Source organism: Topomyia yanbarensis, chromosome 1 (assembly GCF_030247195.1).
Source record: "Topomyia yanbarensis strain Yona2022 chromosome 1, ASM3024719v1, whole genome shotgun sequence".
NCBI lineage: Eukaryota > Metazoa > Arthropoda > Insecta > Diptera > Culicidae > Topomyia > Topomyia yanbarensis.
In genome coordinates, this window is record NC_080670.1 from 177,647,829 (window position 1) to 177,666,720 (window position 18,892).

Here is an 18,892-nt window from a genome sequence, read left to right on the forward strand (position 1 = left end):
CGCTTTGAGGGAAAAATCAGGATAAAACCATAACTCGCTAATCTCAGGTGATGTTACTAAACAAAAGAAAAAAGTTGGCCTATACGCCCAATCATAAGTTTGTCGCTATCAAACCTAAATTTGCAGTAAGACATGTTGTCAGACTTGAGCGATACGTAGCAACTCTACCTAAGCTCGACCCATGATAACAGTTTTTGCAACCGACCGAGACGGTTGTGCCTCCAGGTGGAAGGATTTGTTCTCGAGAGAGTGACGGAGTGCGAGACGCTGTATGCGTTATTGTGGGAGAGAGAGAGAGAGACCAGTTTGTTAAGTGTGAGTCGACAGTTGATACGTCGGAGGCGTGGTCAACGGCATCCTCGACAAGTGGTGTTTTGACAGCAAACCGCGGGTAGACGAATTTGCCTACCGCGGTGGCAGAGATCGACAGTGATCGTGCCTGTACACACAGAAAAAAATATAGTGTATTGGTGTCGTCGGGCAATTCTAATCGACGAGAGGGAAGCGTCACAGGTAGACCCATTTGCTCTATTTGTCTACCGCAGAAGTGGTACGACGAATAAGGAAAACAAGTGGCACTGAAAAGTGCCGCATCGACAGTGGGATTTTCGCAGCAAGCCACAGGTAGCCACATTTGTCTACCGAGGTGGTGGAAACGGAGAGAGCGCGCTTGTGGTGGTGATACCGACGAGCAGCTTAATCGGAGAGAGTTTTGAAGTGTTGCAGGTAGGACTATTTCTCTACTGAAGAAGCAACGCGACGAAGAAGAACAGCAGGTGTCACATTGTCAAACAACGGGCACCGAGTTTACAACGTAACACATGAGGTGTGTTCTACAGGTATAACAGGTATATTTTTCATTCCTTTTTGTGATAGTTTTTCTTGCTAGGTAAAATGGATGAAGAGATGGGAGAACGAGTAACAGACCCTCCCCCTAAGCCTTATGCTGAAAATGTAAATCCAACTAGAATTAAAATTTACCCAGAGTCGTCAACGGGACCATGGATTGTATTTATTAGGCGTAAAGTAAAGGCGCTAAATATTATTCAAATTTCTAAAGATTTGACTTCGCGATTCTCGGATGTAAAAGAGATCGTCAAAGTCAATAAAGATAAAATACGCATTGTCGTTGGTAGTTTCAAACAAGCCAATGCAATTGCTTCTTGCGAGCTTTTTACGCGTGAGTATAGAGCGTATATTCCTTCAAAGGAAATTGAAATTGATGGGGTCATCACAGAATCGAGTTTGACTGTTGATGACTTAGTTAAGCATGGGGTTGGTCGTTTCAAAGACACCATACTTAAAGACGTAAAAATACTTGAATGCAAGCAATTGCATTCAGTATCACACGAAGGAGATAAAAAAGTTTATCGACTGTCTGACTCATTTCGAGTGACTTTCGCTGGGTCTGCGCTGCCCAACTATGTCATTATCGATAAGATTCGTCTCCCTGTTCGCCTTTTTATCCCTCGTGTAATGAATTGCCTTAATTGCAAACAGCTTGGCCACACAGCCACTTACTGTTCCAATAAGGCACGGTGTGGCAAATGTGGGGGTTCTCATCAAGAGGATACATGTAATGAAAATTCAGAAAAATGTTTAATGTGCGGAGAAAACTCACATGAGGTCCCTGCATGCCCCATTTATAAATTGCGTGAGGATAAAATTAAACGATCCTTGAAGGAGAGGTCTAAGCGCTCCTATGCAGAAATGTTGAAAAATGCTACCCCTAAACCCATCTTCTTAGAAAACACTTACACATCTCTATTTTCGGAACAGTCTGACTCTGACGGAGCGTGCGAAGGTACATCATTTGTTTTACCCGGAAATTCCAGAAAAAGAAAACAGTCTTCTTTTCCCAAGCTGCCAAGCAAGGGCCTTAAAATTTCTCCACCAATAGATAAACTGCGCCCAAAACCGAAAAATTCCGATTCAAAACCGAAATCAATTCCGCCCGGTTTTGGGAACGTACAATCCAAACAGAACACCATTACTGGAAATAATAAAATTTCGACTTCCTCTGAGCCTCAGCCGGGGGTAGGATTATTGAAATTTTCTGAAATTGTTGATTGGATTTTTAAAGCATTCAATATTTCTGAACCACTAAAGAGTATACTTTCAGCTTTCCTCCCAACAATTAGAACATTTTTAGAGCAGCTGATTGCTCAATGGCCCATCCTTGCAGCGATTGTATCTTTCAATGGGTAATTCACCTCCTCCAATGAAAGATTCCATCACTGTTTTACAGTGGAATTGCAGAAGTATCATACCTAAAATTGATTCCTTAAAAATTTTACTGCATAATTTAAAATGCGATGCTTTTGCTCTATGTGAAACATGGCTTACCTCAAACATTAATTTCAACTTAAATGATTTCAACATTATTCGCCTAGACCGAGACACCCCGTATGGAGGAGTGCTTCTAGGAATTAAAAAGTGCTATTCTTTCTATAGAATTAACATCCCCTTGTTTGCGGGCATTGAGGCTGTAGCTGTCCAAACGAACATTAAAGGCAAAGACATGTCTATCGCTTCTATATATATACCTCCCAAAGTTCAAATTGGACAACGTCAAATTTTTGAGGTAGTGGAATCCATGGCTGCTCCGCGTCTGATACTGGGAGACTTCAACTCGCACGGAGTATTGTGGGGTTCCCTCTACAATGATAATCGATCCTCTTTGATTTACAATGTTTGTGACGAATTTAATATGACAGTTTTAAATACTGGCGAAACAACACGCATCCCCAGACCTCCTGCACGTCCAAGTGCATTAGATCTATCTCTGTGCTCGACATCACTTCGGTTAGACTGCACGTGGAAGGTTGTACCTGATCCTCACGGTAGCGATCATTTGCCAATCGTTGTTTCAATTAACAGTGAATTAGGCCTTACGAATTCAATCAATGTTCCTTATGACTTAACACGAAATATTGATTGGAAAACATACGAAACATTAATTTCCACTTCTCTTGCTTCGACAGAAGAGCTACCCCCTATCGAAGAATATGAATTCCTAGCGGGTTTAATTATTGAAGCAGCAGAACAAGCCCAAACGAAATGCAATCCTGGAATGACAATAAATAGACGGCCCCCTAATCCTTGGTGGGACAAAGAGTGCTCTGATGCATATGAAGCGAAACAAGTTGCCTACAAAGAAATTATGAAACAGAAAGGGGGTATACGTGAGAACTTTGAAAATTATTTCATTTTGCAAAACAAATTTGACAGTATACGTCGTGCCAAAAAATCTAGTTATTGGAGACACTTCGTTAATGGCTTGTCAAGAGAAACATCAATGAGTACTCTTTGGAACACAGCCAGAAGAATGAGGAATCGAAACGTGACTAATGAAAGCGAAGATTTTTCGAATCGTTGGATATTTAATTTTGCCAAGAAAATTTGTCCCGATTCTGCTCCTGCGCAGAAAATCACTCGCGATGCTCCCACAAGTAACGATTTCATAGATTCGCCTTTGACAATAATGGAATTCTCAATTGCACTCCTCTCATGCAACAATAATGCTCCGGGACTAGACAGAATTAAATTCAACTTGGTGAAGAATCTGCCTGACCTAGCAAAAAGACGCTTGTTGAATTTATTCAATAAGCTTCTTGAGCAGAACATTGTCCCGCACGACTGGAGACAAGTGAGAGTTATCGCTATTCCAAAACCGGGAAAACCAGCCTCCGATCATAACTCGTATCGACCGATTGCAATGTTATCCTGCATCAGGAAATTGTTGGAAAAAATTATCCTACGACGTCTCGACAATTGGGTTGAGGCGAACGGCTTGCTATCAGATACCCAGTTTGGTTTTCGGAGGGGAAAGGGAACGAATGATTGTCTGGCGCTACTTTCGTCAGAAATCCAACTAGCTTATGCAAAAAAAGAACAAATGGCGTCTGTGTTCTTAGACATAAAAGGAGCATTCGACTCTGTTTCCATTGATGTTCTCTCAGAGAAACTACATCAATGTGGTCTTTCACCAATATTAAATAATTATTTATACAACTTATTGTCAGAAAAGCACATGCATTTTTCATATGGCGATTTGGCAACATTCAGAATAAGTTACATGGGCCTCCCACAAGGTTCTTGTTTAAGCCCCCTTCTCTACAATTTTTACGTGAATGATATTGATAATTGTATTGTCAGCCCATGCACTCTAAGACAACTTGCAGATGATGGCGTGGTTTCTGTTACAGGACCAAAAGCCTTAAATTTACAACAACCACTGCAAGATAGTTTGGATAATTTATCAAGTTGGGCTTTGAAGTTAGGCATCGATTTCTCTACGGAGAAAACAGAGTTGGTTGTTTTTTCAAGGAAGCGTGATCCAGCTCAGCTTCAGCTTCAGTTGGTTGGTAGAACGATAGCCCAAGTCCTGACTTTTAAATACCTTGGAATTTGGTTCGATTCTAAAGGCACATGGGGAGGCCACATTAGGTATCTAATAACGAAATGCCAACAAAGGATAAATTTTCTGCGAACAATAACTGGATCATGGTGGGGTTCTCATCCAAGTGACATGATAAGATTGTATCAAACAACAATACTTTCAGTAATGGAATATGGGTGCATCTGTTTCCGTTCAGCTGCGAACACTCACATTATTAAACTGGAACGGATACAGTATCGCTGTTTACGAATTGCCTTAGGTTGCATGCAGTCGACCCATACGATGAGTCTTGAAGTACTAGCGGGAGTTCTTCCTTTAAAAGACCGATTCTGGGATCTTTCTTCTCGTTTACTTATTCGATGTGAGGTTATGAACCCACTGGTAATTGAAAATTTTGAAAGACTTGTCGAGCTTCAACCCCAAACCAGATTCATGACAGTGTATTTCAATCACATGTCACAAGAAATAACGCCTGCTAGGTATGTTCCCACATACGTCAATATACTAGATATTCCTGAATCCACTTTATTCTTCGACACGTCCATGCAAGCAGAGATTCGTGGAATTCCGGATCATCTACGCTCGCGGGAGATCCCTAAAATATTCACAAGTAAATATCAACACATAGACTGCCTTAAAATGTTTTACACTGATGGGTCACGAATCAGTGAGGCCACTGGTTTCGGTATTTTCAACAATAATTTTTCAATTTCTCTCAAACTTGCAGAACCCGCCTCTGTTTATATAGCGGAACTAGCAGCAGTTCACTATAGTTTGCAAATAATTAATACTTTACCCCCGAACCATTACTTTATCCTCACTGATAGTCTCAGCACAATTGCAGCTCTACGCTCAAAGAGGATTGATAATCACGATCCATTCTTTTTGGGGAAGATACGAAAATCTCTGAGTAACCTGACAAGAAAATGTTATAAATTTACCCTAGTGTGGCTCCCCGCCCATTGCTCTATTGCGGGCAATGAGAAAGCTGATAATTTAGCCAAGATTGGTGCACTAGATGGTGAAATATATGAAAGACCCATCGCTTACAATGAATTTTATAGCGCTTCTCTACAGAGGACACTTGCTAGTTGGCAAACATCTTGGGACAATGGAGATATGGGACGATGGCTACACTCAATTACCCCTAAAGTATCAACGAAGGCATGGTTCAAAGGATTGGATGTAAGTCGGGACTTCATCCGTGTGATGTCTAGGCTCATGTCCAATCATTATACTTTAGATGCGCATCTCCGTCGTATTGGGCTCGCTGAGGGTAATCATTGTGCTTGTGGAGAAGGTTACCATGACATTGAGCATGTTGTTTGGTCCTGCACTGAATATCGTGAAGCCAGATCACAATTAGTAGATTCTTTACAAGTCCGAGGAAGACCAATCCATGTTCCTGTTAGAGACATCCTGGCGTATCGCGATCCTCTATACATGGAACTTATCTATCATTTTCTAAAAACAGCGTCTGTCAAAATTTAATTAAATTCATCTCCTCATACTCTCATCCAAGGCTAATCATTCACCAATTAAAGGAACCTAGAATATTTAGTTTTTAAATTTAGACAATAACAGAAAAAAAGTAAATAAATACACCCGAAAATACTAGATCAGTATGAAATACAACAATGTAAGGAAAAAAGCAAACAATAAAGTGATTTCAGTGTTAGTTTTAGACAAAGTACTAGTATAGTTAAAATTAGTCTTAAGGATTTTTGTAACGTGCTATGTAAAAAAAGAAACTGGCGTAAAAAGCTATTGCAAATGCCGTGTCAAATAAACGTATGAAAAAAAAAAAAAAAGCTCGACCCATGCCAGAACAGAAGACAGAGGCCCGCAAGAGTTTAAGCCTGTTCCTAATGAATCTGCCACTTCTATTTTTTAGATCTGTATATTTAACATTCCTCCTCACACTTGAATATTAGGCTCTAAATATTCAATACTCATAATCTCTAACTAATTGAATGTCGTTAAACAATATTGGAGGAATGTTATCAGGTCTCGAAGGAATATATCTGCTCACTTGCCCAATGTCGTTTATGTGATCCGAGATGCCAAAAGTGCAATTTCAATTTATTCATTGACAGATATTTTGCTGAAATTTAGCAGTTTGACACTTTTACTGAATTTTCAGCAAAATTAATCGGCCAAATCGCTAAAATTCAAATTACTGCGCTCTTTACATCTTGTCTTTCAGCTAATGAAAATTCAGCAAAATTTAGCTGAAATCGACGAATAATTTTTGTTTCTTTTTTTTGTGTTCGAAAGTATTAGATTTTGGCCAAGCTTTATTCCGATTGACATCATTGTGGGTATGCCTTTCTCAGGAAACTTGTGGCATATTAAGCCTAATTCCAAAAATATAATTGTTAAATTCACTCAAACTGTGGCATTTCCATCGTGTCCGCGGGTATGCATCATGAAGACGACCAAAGGGATTTAAACTAAAGAAAAATTTTCTAAATATTTAATAACTTTGAAAAAAGTGTGTATGGAACATTGAACAACTAACATTGATGCTTAATTCCATGGACTATCATAATGGATCACACATCTAATCATACATGCAAGTAAATTTTACTAGCAAACGGCATAAGATTTCCATTCCAATACCATTACACCAATACTAAAGTCAGATTTAAATTGTCCCCAGTGCATTTAGCAAATTAACTAATTTATAGATTTGGCATGAAATAGTAATAAATAATATCAAACAATTTAATCATGCAGAGACTCACGCGAAATCTAGCCACTGAAGCGGGTCCTTTGCTACATTAAGGGTATGATTTAGAAGCAAATAATTTCAGTTAGTGTATTGAAAACCATACGCATATACTATGCTATTTTGAAGATAAAACATTTGTCTTTTCAATAAACTGCATTTCAAATGATTATTTATTGTATAAATGGGACTATTTACCTATTTTTTGCAAATCAGTTTCATAATGTTGTGAATAGTAAATAATAAATTGGAATTTCCCTCACTTATAGTTCGATATGAATGCACTTGTGTAATTATTTAGAGAGCCCAAATATTGCATCAAATATAAACTAAATTCTTGAAGCAGCTGAACTAACAATGATTCGAATAATATTAATTTAAAAGAATAGTCCAAAAAAATTATCACCACTAGCCGAACAGCAATTCTCAACCGCCATGCATAAGCATTCCCTAACACGGTCGACGAAACCAAGCGCCAACAAGCCCAATGTTACCACTTCATTCGTATATTTTCCCCTATAGTTTGTATACTTTCCAAGTGAAATAAAGTGAGATAAAATGGCTGAAACCGCTACCGAAGTTGCTGCTGCGGCTCCTGCTGCTGCCTCTCCGGCCAAGGCTCCGAAGAAGGCCAAGGCTGCCAAAAGTGGCCCTGCTAAACCGAAAAAGCCATCGACCCATCCACCAGTGAATGATATGGTTCTAGCTGCCATCAAGACCCTGAAAGAACGCAACGGTTCATCGCTGCAGGCCATCAAGAAATATATCGCCGCTAACTACAAGTGTGACGTCGCCAAGTTGGCTCCGTTCATCAAGAAGGCTCTGAAATCGGGCGTCGAGAAGGGAAAGCTTTCCCAGACTAAGGGAACTGGCGCTTCCGGATCGTTCAAGGTTAAGGCCGACGCTAAGAAACCGGCTGGCGAGAAAAAGCCAAAGAAGGCTGCTGCCGCCAAGAAGCCAAAGAAGGCTGCTGGAGAGAAAAAGGCGGCTGCCAAGAAACCAGCTGGCGAGAAGAAGGCTAAGAAACCGAAAGCTGCTGCCGCTAAGAAATCTGTTGTGAAGAAAGCGAAGGCAGCCCCTGCAAAGGCCGCCAAGAAGGCAGCTGCTCCCAAACAGAAAGCTACCAAACCATCGAAAGCCGCAGCCAACAAGCCGAAGACCCCGAAACCAAAGAAGGCCGCACCAGCCAAGAAAGCTGCTCCAAAGAAAGCCGCCGCTAAGAAATAAATCCAATTAATGCAATCTATTGCATTTGCTGGCTCAGCATAACACAAAACAGTCCTTTTCAGGGCTACCAAATACTTTTCAAAAGAATTTGATTGATATTTTTCCATCGAATAACGAATGCTTGAAGCAATATTCTCACTTATAATATTTCTTTGCAAAATGGATAATTCAAATTAATATCACACTTTAAAGCTATAAAGCGAACATTTTTCTATTCAGTTCTTTGTTTGTTAAATGTATTGGGTAAAGTATTTTGTTCCACACATTTAGCGAAATTGACAATATCTCAATGTTTAACACTTTATACTCTACATTGTTTATGTAAATTTGTTGCTTTACATGTTCGAAAAAATGTCACATTTTCATAGTTACATTCTAGTTAATATGGAAGTACATAATTTTCAACGATATTCAAAATCTGAATAGACATCACTCGGTACGAGCCAGTCGTTTATGCGTTCACGCCAGAAGTGTGACTTTTTGGTGCCAATTAGGAACTCGTTTGGACTTATCAAACTAGCATTAAGTTGGTGTTACTTACTGACGAGGAGAATCCGAAACACTAAAAATCCAAACTCTTAATCTAAATAGTCTTCTGTCAGCGGAACAAACACCCCAGTTTTCGTATAATATATCCCATTTTCATTTTAGTCAATGAATTTTTAGTATTCCCTGCAAATAGAGCCAACGGTTGGGAGTACTTGCTAATTGATGAAAGTAGTTTGTAACGTAAGCCACGCCCATATTCGATTCGTTACTAAAGCGCGTCTAAATTTCATTTGCAATACTCGAAACCCAATAGATGTTTTGCAACATTGCCAAAAATAGGGTACAGTTTCTACACTAGAAGAAGCAATTTCCATCGCTTACGAAAAGTCCAAAATGAACAGATATGTCAGATCAGAACGATTTTTTCAAAATGAACGCCATTGTTTATTTTCCCTTCTGTTAATTCTGTTTCCGTTTCAAGAAGCCACCCCGTATGTTCTACCTAACGGTCCAGTCGATCTCTTTTGGTACTGACGTGAAGAATTCTAAACACAAAAATTTTACTTTATCAAAACTAGTTAAATGCACAGATTTGGGTTTAACCCAATTTGTTTCATAGGAAGAAACAGCTTATGAAATAGAAAATGCAAACTAATTCTTCGAAATAATTTTGGTGGCCCTGAAAAGGGCCTTTTTATATTGATCCAAGTGAGTTTCAGCTATTTAACCTCCAAATCCGTACAAAGTGCGTCCCTGTCGCTTCAGTGCATAGACGACATCCATGGCGGTGACGGTCTTGCGCTTGGCGTGTTCAGTGTAGGTGACGGCATCTCGGATGACATTTTCCAGGAACACCTTCAGCACTCCTCGTGTCTCCTCGTAGATCAGACCGGAGATACGTTTTACACCACCCCGACGAGCCAGACGACGAATGGCGGGCTTGGTGATTCCCTGGATGTTATCACGAAGAACCTTGCGATGACGCTTGGCGCCTCCTTTTCCGAGTCCCTTTCCTCCTTTACCGCGACCAGTCATTTTCTCTGCTTATTGATGCTACTTTCAGTTAAGACCGTTCAATACTAATGCATTGTGCCGAAGCCTCTGTCCTTTATATAGTCGACGAGAGGGTACGTTTTTCCGTTCCTTTTCGCTGATTGGCTGTTCTGTACGGAACAATCAAGTATAAAGAGGGGTGACGGCTGCCTAAGTATTTCATTCTGTGTTTTACCTTCATCGTGTTCAGTTACCTAGAAGACCTCAAACAACAAAACGAAATGGCTCGTACCAAGCAGACTGCTCGTAAATCAACCGGAGGAAAGGCTCCTCGCAAGCAGCTGGCGACGAAGGCTGCTCGTAAAAGTGCTCCGGCTACTGGTGGAGTGAAGAAGCCTCACCGTTATCGTCCGGGAACAGTCGCTCTACGTGAGATCCGTCGTTACCAGAAGTCTACTGAGCTGTTGATCCGCAAGCTCCCATTCCAGCGCCTGGTTCGTGAAATCGCTCAAGATTTCAAGACCGACCTGCGTTTCCAGAGTTCAGCTGTTATGGCCTTGCAGGAAGCCAGTGAAGCTTATCTGGTTGGCTTATTCGAAGACACTAATTTGTGTGCAATTCACGCCAAGCGAGTCACTATCATGCCAAAAGACATTCAGCTGGCTCGTCGTATCCGTGGTGAACGTGCTTAAGGTTATCAGCTTTCATTGGATCTCATTATCAATAATACCAAAGGCCCTTTTCAGGGCCACCAAATTCATTGTTTAAGAGTTAGAATTTGAATTTTCTATGCTTTAGTTTGGTTTCGTATTGAATCTATCCTATTTGAAAACAAAAATCAGTTTCCCTTTCGAACAATCTGAAAATAATGGTCCATTCAAAAGTAAATTCGCTGTCAGATGCGCTATGAATGGAGTGACGGTTGATCACAAAGAGATTTCAAAATGGCCGACAGTAATTAAAGAATTAGTTTGAGATGTGCTGGTAAGTGTTTAAATGGGGTTGTTGGTTCAAGAATTGAATGTTATTTCATGCGAACAAGCCCATTCTCTACGATTTGGGGTTGGGCATCATTCTAAAATATGGAAACCAGTCAGCATTACGAAAGCGCGTGCTCCTAAGCGTCATGTCCATCTAATCGCTTGGTTGGCTAGATATAAACAACAACTGTACTGACGCTGTTTGCAATAACGTATTTCTACCGCGTCTGTTTTATTAGAAATATGGCATCGAACGCAGCAATGAAAAGAATAACTTAGCCACAACAGATTCTATATTGCCACATGCTCAGGTAGGGAAGTTGACGCCAATTTGGCTACTCTACCCGTGTAAGTATTGGTACTAGCATGAACAGTTGTTTGTGAAAAAGTACCTGCATGAGCTATTATTCGGAAATATCTCACACAATTAAAGAACACAGAAGATTTTCAACATTTGTTTAATTTGGCTGTGTGAATACGTTAAAGAAAAGTCTAGGTAGGGAGTTCATCTCATTCTTACCCCATTCTTATTGGCATCTTATCGACATTGGTTAGAGCAAAAAAAGACGCGCATCTCAAAAGTTCCAGTTGTGTGAACATGAACGGTCTGTTCAAAGCTAAGTTGGACATTAGATGGCAGATGTGCTATTGAGTTCGAGTTGATTGACGGTTGAGTTGATCACAAAGAATTTAATACTTATTTGTTCGCTCAACGGTTTCTCTGGGATTTGGATTTGAGTATCTTTCTAAAATTTGAAAACCAGAAATTTGTATTATGCAGATCCCGTACTCTTTGAATCAGGCAATTCTGTCTTAAAATTGCGAATTTTATTTTTGTCATTTGATGGTTACGCTTTTCAGCAATCCGGTGTATTGAACAGTACTCCAAAAAAAATATCAATTCAATTTGGAACAATAGGATTTTTAAACATAGTCCTCAACATCGTGCTCCTGAGCGTCTTGTCAGTCGTATCGCACTATAAAACAGCATTAAAGACAATATTTACAGCAACACATTTCCATCACAAGCTGATTAAAATGAAATTGATCGTTTGATTGAATTTTAAAACAAAAACTAGTCAAATAGCTGCAATTTTTCAATGACACATGTAATTTCACCCTTGAGAGATTTTCAGCCTTATCTTCGGCATTTTTGGACAAATCCATCATTACTAGAACAATATTTCCCCCATAGGAAATAATTTCAATTTTTTCTTTATCGCAAATATGTGGTCGTCCTGAAAAGGACGGTTTGTACAAGCGTTGGTTCAGCGTTAGATTTAGGCCTTCTTTTCGGTCTTCTTGGGCAGCAGCACGGCTTGGATGTTTGGCAGAACACCGCCCTGAGCAATGGTCACTCCGGAGAGCAGTTTGTTCAACTCCTCATCGTTGCGAATGGCCAGCTGCAGATGACGTGGGATAATTCTGGTCTTCTTGTTGTCACGGGCAGCATTTCCTGCCAATTCCAACACTTCGGCTGCCAGGTATTCCATCACAGCCGCCAGATAGACGGGTGCTCCGGCTCCAACACGTTCGGCATAGTTTCCTTTCCTCAGCAGACGATGGATTCGACCAACAGGGAACTGAAGACCAGCACGATTCGAGCGGGACTTTGCCTTTCCCTTAACTTTGCCTCCTTTACCGCGACCAGACATGATGTGTTGTTTTCGAATAGAGTAGCAACTTTCAACTGAAGTAGAGTTATACTGATGCCAGATACCTGGAAGAACCCTCGTTATATACCCGTCTCAATGTGCATTATTTACTTTTCGGGTAGGGCTGACGGAGTAATATTTGACAAACATAAAAAAGGGGACGACCATCCGATGTTTACAAAGCGAGTATAAAAGGACTAGCATACATGGCTTCAACATTAGTTTCTTTCAAGCACCAGGAAACATAACACCATTGTCGAAATGGCACCGAAAGCAAGTGGAAAAGCAGTCAAAAAAGCCGGCAAGGCAACGAAGGCCATTGTGAAGGGAGACAAGAAAAAGCGTAAGCAACGGCGCAAGGAGAGCTATGCTATCTACATCTACAAGGTGTTGAAGCAAGTTCACCCCGACACCGGAGTTTCCTCGAAGGCCATGAGCATCATGAACAGCTTTGTTAACGACATCTTCGAACGCATTGCATCCGAAGCTTCTCGTCTGGCTCATTACAACAAGCGCTCTACAATCACTTCCCGCGAGATACAGACTGCCGTTCGTCTTCTGTTACCGGGAGAGTTGGCCAAACACGCTGTCTCGGAAGGCACCAAGGCTGTCACTAAGTATACTAGCTCCAAGTAAATTCATCTAATCACTGCATCGGAACAATCGGCCCTTTTCAGGGCCACCAACTCTTTACTAAAGAATCAAACTAGATTTTCCTCTGTCTTCACATCCAAAATGATAAAATGAATAAATTTGCGACGAGCAATCCAAAAGGTAGAATATTAGAGCACAGCTGCTGCTCCGATCTTTCAGCGAAAGAATCATCATTGCGACAATTCATACCAGTTCAGCCTAATAGTGGGCTTTAGTGAATACCGACATCAATGCAGCTTCAGAAGGATTTGCGTTAAAAGGTTTCCGGTTCAGGCTAAGCTTGTGCAAATGGATTCCCACACACTGCCTGATTCCCTGCGTAATGTATAGGGAAGAGAGGGTAACAGTGGATCAGCAGCAATTATGATATTTTGGCAATAAAATAATAATGCATGGTCAGAATCTCATTCTCATTCCTTCATATTTCACAATTTCTAATTCTTTACATGTGTTGCTGTATGTTGAGAGATCTGATAACTGCATCTCATTTAATGAATATTTGTGTGTTTTGTTATAGCAAGAGTAAATTTGCAATGAAAAACATTATTCCATCTTTATGAGTTACCATCCATTGAATAAATATTTAGTCCATTGTTATTTATAGAAAATTTTATGCTCAACATTTGCCGCGAACAAAGTTTTTTGGTAACTTGTCATGGTTCTGTGTAATTTCACAATTTTCGTGAATAGACCCATTGGGTAACTGTGAAACGATGACCTATGGGGAACAGTGGAATTTTCTTGTTTTTGTGGTCTGGCTCAAAATGTGAATGGGTTCCGATTTTCCACAGTAAATACTACTCATATAGTGCAAAATTGGTAAATTTGGACAAATTTTGTAGAAATTGTCGCTACTTTCAAGATTGCAGCTAATATGCATATATGGTAGTCCTATGTTACACGATGATATAGTGATTTCTTTCGTAAGCAAGTGATTTTCGCCTCAATATAACTTTAATTCGAAGCGTTAGGATAATTATTCGTCAAAACAAGAGAACAGAATTTACAAATAGAATATTTCACTATAGACGACGTCGTGTTTCATAGTTCCTACCCATGGGGCACAATGGTACATTTTACAACCGCCTGTTTATTACCCACAAAAAGTTATTTCCCGTGAGTTTAACCAGTTGGAAAATATATATATATATATATATATATATATATATATATATATATATATATATATATATATATATATATATATATATATATATATATATATATATATATATATATATATATATATATATATATATATATATATATATATATATATATATATATATATATATATATATATATATATATATAATAACAGAGTGATGCTATGTACCACTTTTGGCTACCCAAATATATATTATCAACAAATTTAAATCGTAGAAAAAATGTGTTTCACTGTTACCCCCTCTCCCCTATAGACGTCAATTTCAGATCTGATATGAATAATAATATTTTTTCCTATATGATAAATTGTTCGAGGCGCTGTCCAAGAAAGCGGAGCTTCATGGTAAAAATACATTTCGTTGAGAATTTCTCGTCTAAAAAATGAAACAAACGATCAGTCCAATTGAAATGGGTCTTGTATGTAATCGTTCCAAATTTTCGAATGACACTCAACCCCTAATCTCCATGTTCGAATAAATAAGTATTCTATACTTGTGTAAATAAACCTTTAAACGAATGGTCGTTTAAATACTAATGCCGTCACACCAGGAAATCCCAAACTAGATGTCCATGTCTGCCATTTTGAAATCCCTTTGTGCATTTAGATATATTCTGGTTGAAGTGGAAAATTCAACTAGCGACAATCGTATTTTCTCCTGGTCTAAACAGTGGGATTACTACGGAAGTAGGTCGTATTACTCGTACAATTATGCGCGCTACTTCCGACGTCATGGATTAGCACTGAACAAGAGGAAGAATGATTGTCGCTCGTTAGATTTTCCACATTTCACCTGTAACGATAATATTTCTATTCAAGGAGTAAAATAGTACCTACAATTATTTTGTGTACAAATTTCGTGCATAACGTCAAAAATCCTTGCTAAAACATGCTACTGTTACTGGTGATTCTTCAAATTTAGTTTCCGAATTACCCCAAGAAAATTCTACTGAATCCGATGAATCAAATATAGGATTCGAAACACAAAAATCCAACTTTATCAAAGCTAGTTAAAGCCACAAATTTGGGTATTACCATATCGGTTACCTAGAGAAAACGGCTTTTGAAATAGAAAATGCGAACTAATTCTTCGAAATAATTTTGGTGGCCCTGAAAAGGGCCTTTTATATTGATCAAAGCGTGTTTTAATGATTTAACCTCCAAAACCGTACAAAGTGCGTCCCTGTCGCTTCAGTGCATAGACGACATCCATTGCGGTGACGGTCTTGCGTTTGGCGTGTTCAGTGTAGGTGACGGCATCTCGGATGACATTTTCCAGGAACACTTTCAGCACTCCTCGTGTCTCCTCGTAGATCAGACCGGAGATACGTTTTACACCACCACGACGAGCCAGACGGCGAATGGCGGGCTTTGTGATTCCCTGGATGTTATCACGAAGAACCTTGCGATGACGCTTGGCGCCTCCTTTTCCGAGTCCCTTTCCTCCTTTGCCGCGACCAGTCATTTTCTCTGCTTTTTGATGCGCTACTTTCAGTTAACTGTTCAAGTGAAACTTATGCCTTTTGCCGAAACCTCCGTCCTTTATATAGTCGACGAGTGGGTACGTTTTTCCGTTCCTCTTCGCTGATTGGTTGTTCCTTGCGAACCAAGCCAGTATAAAGAGGGGTAATGGCTGCCTGAGTGTTTCATTCTGTGTTTTATCTTCATCGCGTTCAGTTACCTAGAAGACCTCAAACAACAAAACGAAATGGCTCGTACCAAGCAGACTGCTCGTAAATCAACCGGAGGAAAGGCTCCTCGCAAGCAGCTGGCGACGAAGGCTGCTCGTAAAAGTGCTCCGGCTACTGGTGGAGTGAAGAAGCCTCATCGTTATCGTCCGGGAACAGTCGCTCTTCGTGAAATCCGTCGTTACCAGAAGTCGACTGAGCTGTTGATCCGCAAGCTCCCATTCCAGCGCCTGGTTCGTGAAATCGCTCAAGATTTCAAGACCGACCTGCGTTTCCAGAGTTCAGCTGTTATGGCCTTGCAGGAAGCCAGTGAAGCCTATCTGGTTGGTCTGTTCGAAGACACCAATTTGTGCGCTATCCACGCCAAGCGTGTCACCATCATGCCAAAAGACATTCAGCTGGCTCGTCGTATCCGTGGCGAACGTGCTTAGGACTATCAGCTTTCATTAAATCTCATTATCAATAATACCAAAGGCCCTTTTCAGGGCCACCAAATCCATTGCTCAAGAGTTAGAATTTGTATTTTTCATGATACTTTAGTTTGGGGCATAGAAAATACCGCTGAATGCTAACAGAAAACTGACGCCCATCTCGAACAAAGATTTTTTTCAAAATGGCTGACATTGTTATAGTATTTCGTTGCTTGTTAGGGGTATTCGTTCAAATATTTTTACAGGCATTAAATATTTATTTATTCGAAAATGCAGTCTGCTCTCTATGATTTGGAGTCATTATAAAATTTGAAAATCATTCAGCATTATGAAAGTGTGTGCTCCTAAGCGTCATTTTCGTTGAATCTAGAAATGGGCGATGTCGATTAAAAAATACGATTTTTTCACAATCGATTTTTTATCTCGAAAAATCATTTTTTTTTACTTCGATTTTTCCTGGCTCAATGTTTGTCGACATCGATTTTTCGAATTAGAAGGTATGTAACAAAATGGATTTTATTTTTCAAAGCGCTTTTATAAGAAATATGGCATCGAAGGAAACACTTCGACTTCGACAAAACGGATTCTATATTTCCATATGCTCAGGTAGGGAAACTACGCGTTGGCGCTGATTATTTCCTTTTACCTACCCGTGGAAGTATTGCCATTTGCATAACCTTACAAAACACTACCTGTACAAGTTCGCCCAGAATGAAAGAAAAATACAGAAAATTTTAACTTTACTCCGATGAATTTTCTTTTTTGTAACACTCCCAACAACACAACATATAGGGAATTGAGCTTATCGTCATCCCATCGATATGAAGCTATTGTCAGAACAGCGTCTGCCATCTTTTCTCACAGTATTAACTCAAATAATATGGTCAAAACACTGAGGAATAATGCATGGTCCTCCATTGGGGTGAAAATAGACACACAATTCTTCCTATTAAATAAAAATGCGTAATATCTTAAACAAAGACCTGGGAACTTTTGACATAGAAAATTCAATTCGATTCTTCGTTAATGTTTTGATGGCCCTAAAAAGGGCCGTTTTTCAGTGCAATGATCAGAAGAATTTATTTGGAGCTTGTGTATTTGGTGACGGCTTTGGTACCTTCCGAGACAGCGTGCTTGGCCAACTCTCCCGGCAGCAGCAAACGAACAGCGGTTTGTACTTCGCGGGAAGTGATCGTCGAACGTTTGTTGTAGTGTGCCAGACGAGAAGCCTCGTTAGCAATGCGTTCGAAAATGTCGTTAACAAAGCTGTTCATGATGCTCATGGCTTTGGACGAGACTCCGGTGTCTGGGTGGACTTGTTTCAACACCTTGTAGATGTATATGGCGTAGCTTTCCTTCCGGCGTTGCTTACGCTTTTTCTTGTCTCCCTTGACAATACTCTTCTGTGCTTTGCCGGATTTTTTGGCGGCCTTTCCGCTGGTTTTCGGTGCCATTTCAACTGACGTATGATGCCTTTACGATGCTACAAACGAATTGATAATGACGCACCCTATGCCGTGTCTCTTTTATACTCGTTAGTAGTGGAATGAAAATCCGTCCTTTTTTATGTTTTCTCGTTACATTTCCTTCGTAGCTCCACCCTTCGGTAGTTGATGAACATTGCAGCGGGTATAAAACGAGTGTCTTTCCGGGCAAGAGGCATCAGTATCACTCTATTGCAGTAAGCAGTTGCTACGTGAAACAAAAATCTAACAAAGAAAATGTCTGGACGCGGTAAAGGAGGCAAAGTTAAGGGAAAGGCAAAGTCCCGCTCGAATCGTGCTGGTCTTCAGTTCCCTGTGGGCCGTATCCACCGTCTGCTGAGGAAAGGAAATTATGCAGAACGTGTTGGAGCTGGAGCACCCGTCTATCTGGCGGCTGTGATGGAATACCTGGCTGCTGAAGTGTTGGAATTGGCAGGAAATGCTGCTCGTGACAACAAGAAGACCAGAATTATCCCACGTCATCTGCAGCTGGCCATTCGCAACGATGAGGAGTTGAACAAACTGCTCTCCGGAGTGACCATTGCTCAAGGCGGTGTTCTGCCAAACATCCAAGCCGTGCTACTCCCCAAGAAGACCGAAAAGAAGGCCTAAACCGAATGCTGAACCAACCCTTGTACAAAACCGTCCTTTTCAGGACGACCACATATTTGCGATAAAGATTAAATTGAAATTGTTTCCTATATTGTACTAGTAATAGTGCCACTGCCCAAAAAGGTTCCATTGTCAAGAGGGACAAGTCTATTTTGTGTGAATTATAACAGTTAATTTTGATGTCTTCATCCCTAATTATGCATTCCATTTAAATAGAAGATATGATATGCAAAAATGCGTGCTGCTATACCCTCATATGCATAGAAGTCTTCGAACATAACCCAAAAATAATGTTCATCCAAAAACTCAAAAATTTTTGCTCGCTGTCGCTTATATTGCGTTAATTTTGAAAAACGATAATTACAAACCAAGCGCGACAAT

At 40.1% G+C, this 18,892-nt stretch overlaps 6 protein-coding genes across 6 annotated transcripts; 4 read left to right on the plus strand and 2 right to left on the minus strand.

The window, feature by feature from the left end:
• Positions 1-7,659: 7,659 nt before the first annotated feature.
• LOC131682816 (histone H1B-like) lies at positions 7,660-8,406 on the plus strand. The gene has a single exon (XM_058964582.1). It carries the CDS (start codon positions 7,692-7,694, stop codon positions 8,358-8,360), a length of 669 nt encoding a protein of 222 aa, XP_058820565.1. The 5' UTR covers positions 7,660-7,691; the 3' UTR covers positions 8,361-8,406.
• Positions 8,407-9,557: 1,151 nt separating this feature from the next.
• On the minus strand, positions 9,558-9,913 carry LOC131682846 (histone H4). Its single transcript, XM_058964620.1, has one exon. It carries the CDS (start codon positions 9,882-9,884, stop codon positions 9,573-9,575), a length of 312 nt encoding a protein of 103 aa, XP_058820603.1. The 5' UTR covers positions 9,885-9,913; the 3' UTR covers positions 9,558-9,572.
• Positions 9,914-10,082: 169 nt separating this feature from the next.
• On the plus strand, positions 10,083-16,457 carry LOC131676106 (uncharacterized). Its single transcript, XM_058955230.1, has 4 exons — positions 10,083-10,533; positions 12,711-13,109; positions 15,473-15,857; positions 15,939-16,457. Exons 1-4 carry the CDS (start codon positions 10,124-10,126, stop codon positions 16,413-16,415), a joined length of 1,671 nt encoding a protein of 556 aa, XP_058811213.1. The 5' UTR covers positions 10,083-10,123; the 3' UTR covers positions 16,416-16,457.
• On the plus strand, positions 12,722-13,124 carry LOC131682839 (histone H2B-like). The gene has a single exon (XM_058964615.1). It carries the CDS (start codon positions 12,739-12,741, stop codon positions 13,111-13,113), a length of 375 nt encoding a protein of 124 aa, XP_058820598.1. The 5' UTR covers positions 12,722-12,738; the 3' UTR covers positions 13,114-13,124.
• Positions 16,458-17,481: 1,024 nt separating the features above from the next.
• On the minus strand, positions 17,482-17,893 carry LOC131682829 (histone H2B). Its single transcript, XM_058964603.1, has one exon. The coding sequence runs from the start codon at positions 17,867-17,869 to the stop codon at positions 17,495-17,497; it is 375 nt and encodes a 124-aa protein (XP_058820586.1). The 5' UTR covers positions 17,870-17,893; the 3' UTR covers positions 17,482-17,494.
• A 199-nt stretch (positions 17,894-18,092) lies between these two features.
• On the plus strand, positions 18,093-18,550 carry LOC131682824 (histone H2A). Its single transcript, XM_058964592.1, has one exon. The coding sequence runs from the start codon at positions 18,137-18,139 to the stop codon at positions 18,509-18,511; it is 375 nt and encodes a 124-aa protein (XP_058820575.1). The 5' UTR covers positions 18,093-18,136; the 3' UTR covers positions 18,512-18,550.
• The last annotated feature ends 342 nt before the right edge of the window (positions 18,551-18,892 follow it).

Excerpts from the sequence above, each read along its gene's own strand:
- LOC131682816 (XM_058964582.1), top strand. The coding sequence starts at position 7,692 with ATGGCTGAAACCGCTACCGAAGTTGCTGCTGCGGCTCCTGCTGCTGCC.
- LOC131676106 (XM_058955230.1), top strand. The coding sequence starts at position 10,124 with ATGGCTCGTACCAAGCAGACTGCTCGTAAATCAACCGGAGGAAAGGCT. Across the intron at positions 10,534-12,710 it reads ATCCGTGGTGAACGTGCTTA|CACCAGGAAACATAACACCA; the intron begins AGGTTATCAGCT and ends GTTTCTTTCAAG. Across the intron at positions 13,110-15,472 it reads ACTAAGTATACTAGCTCCAA|TGCGTCCCTGTCGCTTCAGT; the intron begins GTAAATTCATCT and ends AACCGTACAAAG.
- LOC131682829 (XM_058964603.1), bottom strand. The coding sequence starts at position 17,869 with ATGGCACCGAAAACCAGCGGAAAGGCCGCCAAAAAATCCGGCAAAGCA.
- LOC131682846 (XM_058964620.1), bottom strand. The coding sequence starts at position 9,884 with ATGACTGGTCGCGGTAAAGGAGGAAAGGGACTCGGAAAAGGAGGCGCC.
- LOC131682824 (XM_058964592.1), top strand. The coding sequence starts at position 18,137 with ATGTCTGGACGCGGTAAAGGAGGCAAAGTTAAGGGAAAGGCAAAGTCC.
- LOC131682839 (XM_058964615.1), top strand. The coding sequence starts at position 12,739 with ATGGCACCGAAAGCAAGTGGAAAAGCAGTCAAAAAAGCCGGCAAGGCA.